This window comes from Papaver somniferum, chromosome 1, assembly GCF_003573695.1.
Source record: "Papaver somniferum cultivar HN1 chromosome 1, ASM357369v1, whole genome shotgun sequence".
Classification (NCBI taxonomy): Eukaryota; Viridiplantae; Streptophyta; class Magnoliopsida; order Ranunculales; family Papaveraceae; genus Papaver; species Papaver somniferum.
This window is the reverse complement of record NC_039358.1, coordinates 143,218,729-143,229,667: the sequence shown is the minus strand read 5'-3', so window position 1 is coordinate 143,229,667 and position 10,939 is coordinate 143,218,729. Positions and strand designations below refer to the sequence as shown.

General features: G+C 34.9%; 1 protein-coding gene across 1 annotated transcript; it reads left to right on the top strand.

The window, feature by feature from the left end:
• Positions 1-259: 259 nt before the first annotated feature.
• On the top strand, positions 260-2,831 carry LOC113303070. Its single transcript, XM_026552060.1, has 4 exons — positions 260-777; positions 1,162-1,611; positions 1,726-2,041; positions 2,438-2,831. The coding sequence occupies exons 1-4, from the start codon at positions 355-357 to the stop codon at positions 2,572-2,574; spliced, it is 1,326 nt and encodes a 441-aa protein (XP_026407845.1). The 5' UTR covers positions 260-354; the 3' UTR covers positions 2,575-2,831.
• Positions 2,832-10,939: the final 8,108 nt, after the last annotated feature.

Genomic DNA, 10,939 nt, shown 5'->3' with positions numbered 1-10,939 from the left:
ATCATCCCTCTCACGCGATACGGCCTTGGACACTTTGTTTTTACGTATTATAAGCAGTTTCGTTATTTCAATTGGAAAGGCGTACCAGATTAATCATCAATAATTTCTCATGGAATGTCAATCCCAATTAGGTCCACAGCTTTCTACTTGACATTAACAGAAAAAACCCACCTCATAAAGGCTATTTTAGTCAATATCTCACTCTTAAACAATCACCTCCCACTATTTATAACCAGTTACTAAAGTTCCCACTTTTTCTCATAATTCCCCCTCCCCCACTAGTTGTCTCTCAAAAAAATCTCTCCTCCCTCTCTGTTTCTCATCAAATCAAATCACACAGAGAAATATCAAAAAATGGGTGACGAAGAGAGACAAGTTTTAATAAATCATAGTAATGAAAATAAAAAAGAAATAAAATTTACAAGATCAGCATCAAATGCAGGAGACGAACTAAAGAGTTTTAGATCATGTTTAAGATGGATGTGTGTAGATCAATCTGATCCATTAAGAGCTGGTTTATCATGGTCATTATTTTTCTTGTTAGGAATTGCTGTTCCCATATTATCTCATTCTTTCTTAGCTTGTAAAGATTGTGATGCCACTCATCATAGACCTTATGATGCTAATGTTCAATTATCTCTATCTGCTGTTGCTGCTCTTTCTTTTATTTGTCTTTCTAAATTTAATCGAAAATATGGTCTTCGGAGATTTCTATTCCTCGATAAACTTTGTGGAGAAAGCGAAAGAGTTCGCCAAGGTTACCATTTTCAACTCCAGGTATGTCGCTATTTCTCTGAAAATACTAGCTTATGTCAAATTTTTAGTATGTATTTATTTTAATTTTCGGGTAGTTTGCTCTAGAATTTTTATTAATTATTTGAGGTTAATATTAACAGAGCAATTTCTAGAAAAAAAAAAAGGTTTTCCATAGCTTTCTTTCTTTCCAGCTAAAAACAGTACAGCATATCAGCATGGAGAGGAAAAGGTTGACTTTCCACGGTTTCAGATTGACTGTTTTGTGTTCTCGCATATACGCGTAGCAAAACATTAAATTTTAGCCGTCAAAACTGTAAAAGGTCAAATTAGGAAGTAGTCGTGTTCTCTAAAAGTGTTTGGTTCAAGTTCGTGATGTGAATCATTTGTTAATCATATGGCTTGCAGAGATCAATGAAGCTATTGGCTTGCTTTGTTCTGCCATGCTTTGCTGCTGAGTGTTCTTACAAGATATGGTGGTACAGCTCAGGGGCGAGTCAAATTCCATTCCTTGGCAACGTTTATCTAAGCGATGCAACAGCGTGCATTTTGGAACTGTTTTCATGGCTGTATCGAACAACCATATTTTTCCTAGTGTGTGTCTTATACCGTTTGATCTGTTACCTCCAAATACTGAGACTGCAAGACTTCACTAAAGTTTTTCAAGAGGAATCGGAGGTAGAATCCGTTTTGAAGGAACATCTTAGGATTAGAAGGCAACTGACTGTCATAAGTCATCGGTACCGTGGATTCATCATGTTGGCCTTAGCCTTTGTCACTGCCAGTCAATTTGCAGCTTTGCTCAGCACTACTCGAACAAACGCCAATCTTAACATCTTCATGGCTGGAGAGCTTGCTGTAAGTGACAATTACTATTCCATTCGTAGTTCATATATATATCACAGTATATGTATTCATATGTACGCATCGGTTATGGCCTGCTAAATTGATCTTCTGTTTATGCATGTGCAGCTATGTTCGATGACATTAATGGCAGGGGTTTTCATACTGCTGCGTAGTGCCACAAAAATCACACATAAGGCGCAATCCATAACGAGTTTGGCTGCCAAATGGCATATTTGTGCAACTTTAGATTCATTTGAAGGTATCGATGGTGAGACACCAAGGGCTCCGATCTCAACATGTGGACAACAAAGGGTGTCCACTGTTTTTGCCGGTAGTTCTGGTGAATCGGACGAAGAAAGCGTAGATGGAGATGATCACGAAACAAAAATCATACTTCCAAGTTATACGCATACCATTTGTTTCCAGAAAAGACAAGCTTTAGGTATGATACATCCATAACTTTACAATTTCATTAAATTGATTTTTTTACATTACTTTTGCTCAGATATACTCTCTCCGTTACTTTTTAGTAGGCGAGTTTTTATAAATAAATATTTCAAAAAAATAGGCCTAATTTTCTAATTGGGAAAGTCAAATGTTTATTTAATTTCTGGGACCACTTTTCTTTTAACTTCTTTTGATGAGAAGTGTTATGTGGACCATTTCACTTATTTCTTTGGCTGACAAGTGTCATGGGGACCATTTCACTTCACTTCTTTTATTGACAAGTGTCTAGAGGACCACTTTCAATAATTAGTTCTCTTAATTTTCTCAAAAAAAGAAATTGGCCTATTAAAAAGTAACGGAGGGAGTACTAATTTAATGCACGATTTTGCAGTGACTTATTTCGAGAACAATCGAGCAGGGATAACGGTGTTCGGATTCATGTTGGATAGGACATTGTTGCACACAATTTTTGGGATAAGTTTGTCCTTGGTTCTATGGTTGCTCGGAAAGACTATTGGAATTTCATAAGTTCTTTGCTAGAGCAGCTAGAAATGAAGGAAGAAGTCCGAAGATGAACAATACATATGTATCATTCTGTAAATTAGATTCTAAGAGGCATTATTTATGTTGTGTGATTGCGTTTACGTGGGTTTGTAAGTTACTACAATTACTTTTTGCTCTAAATCTTTGTATATTTCACTAAAATGTTTCTGATGTTAGTGAAGGAAGTTTTATTTGTGGGAGTTGATTATCTATAGATTTTGGAAGCCTTAGAGCGTCTCCAATCACGACTAAAATCCCAGACTATACCCATATTTAGTCTGGTAATTAAGCATAGTATAGTTTGGGATTTCTAGGATTTGGCATCAAATATAGTTTTTTTTTTAATAAATAAGGAACATTTTCATTAATGGGATTTCAAGGTTATAATGAGTTTAAGATCGAAAATAAGAGAATACAAAGTAACAAGAACATACCGTAAGATTATAACACCGAGAAATCCGACAAGAAAAAGAGAAGGATTACCGAAGTAAGACAAATACAAGTACGAATAAGATCCGATTAAATCGGAATAATGATGATTTTTCTCGGAATTAAATTTCAATCAAATGTAGTCACTGGCCCAGACTATACCCATATTTTATGGGACGGTAGTATAATGAGCGTCTATTATTAGGCGTTAGTGGAAATAATGTCCTGGTGTAACCGTTAGTATAAGATGCTATCCATATTTTTCCCACGTGAGAATCTCGTCGTTACCCTAGAATGTATTGTTTTACCTTTGTTACCTTCATCGAACCCGACAACAGGGACCTGCACATCTCCAACAATGGGGTCTATTCCAGGGTCCTTGACTGCTTTACATTTCCTATTCATCTTTTTCCCACGTGAGAATCTCAATGTTACTTTGTTGAACATAGGTGCACAAGATAAATATAAGTTTCATCATTAAAAGAGTAATCCTCTAACCACAATACATAGGTAATCTATTCTACAAACTATTAGAGCAATACACGATTGAACCCACAAGTTTTGCTATCTCAAGCTTGTTGCCAATGTTAGATGAACAAAACTATATCTTGAATTCTAGTCTACTAAGTCAAGTCTCGGACTAGGTTAGAATTTGGTAATTGAGTGTCATACATCACCCTCGAAGACTGAAGATCGACGAAGACATTCAGAGAACTTCATCAATTAGGTATGTGAAGACTGGACCATTTTATTTTACTCATTATCTTACTATTATATCTTATGAGACCATGTCGTATGACTTCTAGTAGATTTATTGGAAAGAAGAAATTTTGAGTCAAGTTTGTCTTGTTAAACATATCGAAATATGATTCAAGCATGGATGTTCAAGGTCCTTAACAATATTAGTTCGAAACAACTTATTGTTCAAGAAATAATTTGTGGCTCAATTGAAAACTGCCCAAGCAAATGATTTTATCATTTGGGAATGTTTCAAACATAAAAGAGAGAAATTCAGAACTTCTGATATTTCGGCTCAGGGTAGGTTGGCAAACCATCACACAAACCATAGATATCTGAATTTCTGAAATACAGGGAAGGTTGGCTAACCAGTTTACAAACCATAACTTAAGATTGGGACAGTTCACGAACTGTGGTGATCTAAATTTTTGTGGCGAACACCTTTAGACCTAACAAATCTGTGTTTGTGGCGATCTAAATTATGGACAAGAGGGAAATCTCTGATAAAGTATCACAAGTTATTGGAAGCACTATATTTATGGCTTCTATTAATGGAATCAGATCTCCTTCCCTCTCAGGATTAAATAAGCATTTTGTTCTGACAAAATAGTCTATTGCTGAAATTTTTTATCCCTACTATCTCACTGAATGAAAGTGCTGAAATTCTTAAACGTCTTGGAATTCAGGCTTCTGCAGCCAGCAGGATGAAAAACAAAATCAACAATCTTATTGGTAAGGCTAATGAAAAGGATTCACGAATAAGAAATATTTTTAAAGAAAATGGTGAAGTGGATATGTAAATTATCTCACTCGAGGCTCGTCTAGAGAAAAATTATTCCCTGGAACTTCAATATTTACTGGATACTCCTCCAACTCCATGCGACGCTTGTGAATCTGAAAACTTAGCTTTATCAATGGCTTCTGTAAAAATAAAGAAGTTAGAAAACGTGATTTCTAATGGTACTCATAATAAACTAATTAAATTTGCTTCAGAAGGCCATGGTGAAAGTGTAATTACTTTGACAAGAGATGATCAATTAAGTTTCCCTGACCAAGAAAAAACTATCTTTCCAATAAGGAAAAGTTACTCAAACAATTCTGGTACCAAGTTCACTCTATCTGATCTCATCAAAATTCAGAAACTATGGACATGTTCGAAGGAAGTTGTAAGCTTAAATTGGAAAACAATCGACTTGAGTCTCTTCAAGATACCTTGAATCTCATCTTAAAAGGAGATACTGACATTCGAAATCGAAACAACTGAGTTTGAAAGCGAAGATAACTGGTTCACTCAATCACTGCTTTTGCAGAGTTTTAAATTGTTTGCGTAATTTTCCTAATCAGTTGTGATTCAATTAGATAGGTTATGCTTTGTTTAGATAATCTATGCTTAAGGGATACAATTGATGTTTGAGAATTTGCTTGATTATTAGTGAGTTAAGATATAAAGGACTTAAAAGATAATTAGAGTTTTGGATTATTTACCATCATTAATTCATGTGTAATAGTGGAATCAATGTCTTGGTTGTTTTCTCATACCTCTCGCCCACTTTGTTAATATTTTTGTATATAATTTTATTAAATCTTTAAATTTAATCTTCACAAGTCCGAGAGTTTGAACCTCATTACTACAACATCATTCAAAAAAATAATATCATATGTGTTCTTTAGTCTTGACACTCTTTTGTTTAATTCATTATTATCCTTGTTTTTTTCCTTTGCCAAACTTGTTGACAAAAAGGGGGAGAATTCTTAAGTAGTATCTTACTACAACATATATCTTCTCGGAGCATTATGTAAGGAGGAGTGGATTAAAATCTATATGTTTAACCTATTTTGCAAAAAATGTATGTATTAACTAAGGGGGAGAACATATCACCGTGGTATTATTTCAAAGTTGTGGTCCAATTGAACTTTGGAGAGGATAACAATATTATGTTCTTGTATAACAATCATTGAGTAGGGTGATTTTTTTCATTCTAACAAATCTCTTTTTTAAGTATTATCGTAAGTTGTTATCGCTGAAGATCTTCAACAACAAAGGTGCTGAACGAACACATGCAGAACCATAAAAGAACTTAAAGTACGAATAGTTCAAGAGCTTTTTAAGATGAAAGATTATTTTATTTTAATCAATGTGTATTGAATAGTTTTGTCACTAAAATTGACAAAGGGGGAGATTGTTAGAGCAATGCTCAGTTGAATGCACAAGGTTTGCTATCTCAAGCTTGTTGTCAATGTTTGTTGAACAAAACTATATCTTGATTTCTAATCTACTAAGTCAAGTCTCGGACTAGGTTTAGAATTTGGTAGTTGAGTATAAGACATCACCCTCGAAAACTAAAGATTGACGAAGACATTTGGAGAACTTCATCAACAAGGTATGTGAGGACTTAACTATTCTATTTACTCATGATCTTACCATTCTATCTTTTTGATACTATGTCATATGACTTCTAGTAGATTTATTGCAAAGAAGAAACTTCGAGTCAAGCTTTGTTATTAAACATCTGAAATATGATTCAAGCATTGAATGTTCAAATGTCCTTAACAATAATGGTTCGAAACAATTTACTGTTCAAGAATTAACTTGTGGATCAATTGAAAATTGCCAAGTAATGATTTTTATCATTTGGTAATCACTACACCATTTTTCCGGAATAGCAACTAAAATTTGCAATAGCTCTTAAGCAATTGCGAATTCGCAACTGATTTTGCAACTGCTCCAAAATTCGCAACTGTTTATAACAGTTGCGAAATTTGTAACTGCAGAAAGTCGTTGCGAAATTTTTGGCTCAGTTGCAATTCGCAACGGCTGACAAAAACAGGCGTGCGAACCAACCGTGTGCAAGGTAACACGTTACAACCCTAGTTTCTATCCTTCTATCCCATTCTCTTTCTCTTTCTTTTCCTATTCCAGAAACGACTCCTCCTTCTCCTCCTCCCCTGCTCATACTCTTGCGATTTTATACTTTCTTTATCATCATCGCTGGTCAGCCGATCGACTTCAATTCCTCCTTTCTCTGGTTCTACATCTTCCAACAAAGGTAACTTTGATTTTTTTTCATCTGATTTCTCTGATTTTTTTCGTCAGATTTATCTGATTTTGTTTTTGTTTTCGTGATTGATGGTCAATAATTATAAACTGTTAAAACTTGTTTTTGCGTAGATCGAATGAAGTTGTTTGATTTGATTCACGATTATAGATCGAATGAGGTTGTTTAATTTGATTCACGAATAATTAAACAACCTACTTATTCGCTATTTACGCATGAATAATTGGTAACTATTTTATTCTCTCTAATATTTAATTATAATTCACTCAATCACTGCTTTTGCAGAGTTTTAAATTGTTTGCGTAATTTTCCTAATCAGTTGTGATTCGATTAGATAGGTTATGCTTTGTTTAGATAATCTACGCTTAAGGGATACAATTGATGTTTGAGAATTTGCTTGATTATTAGTGAGTTAAGATATAAAGGACTTAAAAGATAATTAGAGTTTTGGATTATTTACCATCATTAATTCATGTGTAATAGTGGAATCAATGTCATGGTTGTTTTCTCATACCTCTCGCCCACTTTGTTAATATTTTTGTATATAATTTTATTAAATCTTTAAATTTAATCTTCACAAGTCCGAGAGTTTGAACCTCATTACTACAACATCATTCAAAAAAATAATATCATTTTGGCGCCGCCGACGCAGATTTTTGCTTAGGTAGAATTTTTAGGTTTTTTTTTTATTTCATTTGGTTTTTTACGTTTCTTTGAGTGTGTCTTTGTATTACAGGTTTGAAGTTTGATACTAAAGACTTGGAATCAAATCTTAAAGCCAAAAGAGAAGGAAAAAGACAAAGCAAAAAAAAAAAAGAGCGAAAGAAAAAAAATTTAAAAAAAAGAGAGAACTTTTTTTTTAGAGACCTTCCATTTTTTGTAATTATTATTTTTTATTTCTTCTTTTGCACTTTATTTGGACTTTGGACTTGGACAATTTTTTTTAAACCCTAAGGAAGGGTACATTAAATATAAAACTGTTTGCAGGGAAGGACGACGATTACAATATCGTCTCGGCCCCTCGGGTTCGCACATGACATAGGAGTCGTGGCCCGAGTCGACTTCAACGGTTCTGCGCCCGTCTTGTACGGGAGGTAAGCTTTCGAAACACCCGCGAATCCGCTGTCAGCGGGTTTATTGTATGCCTTAAGGTGAATATATGCTGAGGATTTGAATACGGTTGTTTTAATTTCCTAGTAAAGGGCAAGGCCTGGCCAAATTAAGATAAGGACTCGGATTTCATCACCGTTTCCTTCTTGCCCGCTTTAGGAAAACGAAACCAAACGCGAACCTAAGCTTAAAATTTTGACTAGAACGAGACCTATAGGGTAACGAGCTTAATAGAAAAGTCGTTCGAAAAATATTGGTTACTCTTTTGAGCATACTTTGAAGTTCATGATGGTTTCTGCGAATTGAATGCGTGACTGCGCCGCCTTATAATACCGGTGAGACCTTGGGTATCAAAGCTCCTCGCAGCTTCCCTCGTCTCAATTCAACTTACTTAAACTCGGATTGATTCCAGAGAGGTTTGCTCAGATTGTAACGAATTCCTTTTCGAAATATTAGAAGCTGGTCTAGAAACAATCTAAGTGGAGCCATCATGCTTGTTGTTTGCTAGATTTTATAGGTTTGATTTGGTCGAGTCAGCCTTGTTTGTGATTCTGTAGAATTCCCTTGCAATTAAGAATGTCGAACTGGTATGATAGAAGCCAATACAATGATTATCGACCTGAATTTGAATATGGACATCATCCTTTTTATGACCATGTTGGGAATAGTGGTTGGGAACGCCATCCTTTGGAAGGATATGGGTCATACCCTGGTGAGCCTAATTACTATCCACACATGCATAAGTCTTACGAGCAAGAAGATTATAGTACTAGTTCTTCGTCTCTAGAGGATACAATCAAACTATTGAAAAGTAGTCTTTTTTATGATCCCTCTGTTCCTATTCCTCCTTTAGAAGAGTCCCTCAGGAAGTTAGCTGAGTCGACGCGTAAGTTAGCTGAGATGAATAGTATAATTATAGACGAAAGAACTACAATAATGAGTGAACCTTCTTTAGAAGACCACCTCAAGCGGATAGCTGAGACGAACGAAAGAATTGCTCGAAATTACTTGAATTGCCAATATAGTGTATCCAATAATACCCTTGAGAATGAAGATAGTTATTTACATAATCAAGATAACAAGGTTAGAATTGGTAGCACTACTTGTTTTGATGAGGTTCGATCTTTTTCATGTTATTATGATGAGGATAGTGTTGATGGAGAATCACACTTATGTAGGAATAGTGATCAGGAAATGGATACTCCAATTGAGCTTTACAATGATAATATTATTTCTATTTCAAATCCAAATAATTTTAATAATTATTCACCTATTCAAAAGGACGAGGATTTGATTAGAGATACCCTCGTTTTAGACGATGTAGTATTTCCTGTTTACAAAGCCGATAATAATTTAGAGGAACGAGTTTATTCTGAGAATAATGTTTTAGAGTCTAGCGATTTAGAAACAATAGTCTTAGACGAAGAAGATGAACTCGTAGAGCTTTTAAATATGAATGAGGATGCATCGCCTGAGTATAACCTAACAGAAGCAATTGACCATTTTCAGGATTCCGATGATCTAGAAATTAGGGAAATTGTAGTTAGTATACCTAGAGACACCCAAAACTCTAAGTTTGGGGGTGATTATCATTCTCCCCGTGCTTTAACTTTAACTCTTAGAAATTTCCCTCGTGTAGGGCTTGAAATTTGTGCCTCAACCATCGTACAAGATTATCTCCATACACGTTTTCCCGAACCTAATAATGTCCAGAAAGAAGTTCAGTCATTAGAAACCCATCCTCTGGTTGATGTGGTTTGCCCAGGATATGATACCCTTATTGACTTTGTTTTCCTACCAAATAGTTTTCTTCCAAATGTAGGAACGTTTATATTTCAAATGTGTCGAATATTTAGTTGTGAGACTAAACCTAAATGCTTTAGGAAATTAGAATCAACACATTTTCTTAAGAATGACTACTACCCTCACTGTGGTCAATTTTGTAAGTCAAACCTGATTGACTTAGAGGATCCTCAATTATTTAGGTTATTATTATGTGCTTCTAAATTTTTATTTGAGTTTTTACAGACTCTAGGACCTAATAATTCGGATCTCACTTTTGAGGAGTTGCAGCCTAAAGAAATATATTTAGACCCTTTTATAGAACCTAACCCTGAACCACAATTAGATGTAGTTGTCTTAATCAGGAAACTAGGTAAGGGCATGCTAGTCTTGTTCATTTTCTTGGTTTACTGCAGTTTCCTTTGGTCAGCTCTATTTGATTTTGAAGACCCACAGTTATTCCGGCTACTGTTATACGGTTCGAGTTGACTAATCCTTTCCTAAGTCTGGCTTAAGACTTTAAACTTAGCACTTCTTGGGAGGTAACCCATGCTCATGCAACATGGCAATATCTTTCCTTAACTCTTTTTCTTCAAGTGGTAACAGTTTCTCCTTGTTCATGCTTTTAATTTTATCTTTAGAACATCGAGGACAATGTTAGATTTAAGTTTGGGGGTGGGGAAGAACTTTTTAGTTGCACTTTTTTGAAACTTCTAGCGTCACATGGTACCCGGTTAGCTAAGTTTACATACTGTTTCTCACTGAAAAGATAGAAATTGGAATGCTAGGGATAACAACCTTTTGAGACATTAGAGAAAAATACATTGAGATCCTTGAAATTCAGGAGAGAACTTGTTCCTTTTAGAGGGTAACCGTGATGGACCTAACCATACATGATGGAAAGGAAAGTAGGTCAGGAAATGCCAGAAAGACAAAGCAACCTCACAATGTAGTCTTAGTTACTGGATTGCGACTCTCTCTTAATAGAAACTTATCATCATCAACAAGCGGAACGACATCAAAATCTATGAAGAAAGTTGAAGACGTTTTAGGTTTAGAAGCAACAATATAAAAGAATAATTCAAAAATCAAAGTTGAAGTTATAAGAGTAAATGATATAAGTTGTTAGAATCCATGATACCAAGACATCACAAGTTGCGAAGATCCAAGTTTTGAAAGTCCTTCTCTAATGGCCATGTAACAGTCTTGTAATTTTTATTTCCAAAAAAAAAAAA

What these genes read in the sequence shown, in the direction of transcription:
- LOC113303070 (XM_026552060.1), top strand. Translation starts at nt 355, where the DNA reads ATGGGTGACGAAGAGAGACAAGTTTTAATAAATCATAGTAATGAAAAT. An exon ending in TCATGGCTGGAGAGCTTGCT is followed by an intron (nt 1,612 to 1,725) that starts GTAAGTGACAAT and finishes ATGCATGTGCAG; the next exon opens with CTATGTTCGATGACATTAAT. An exon ending in CCAGAAAAGACAAGCTTTAG is followed by an intron (nt 2,042 to 2,437) that starts GTATGATACATC and finishes ACGATTTTGCAG; the next exon opens with TGACTTATTTCGAGAACAAT.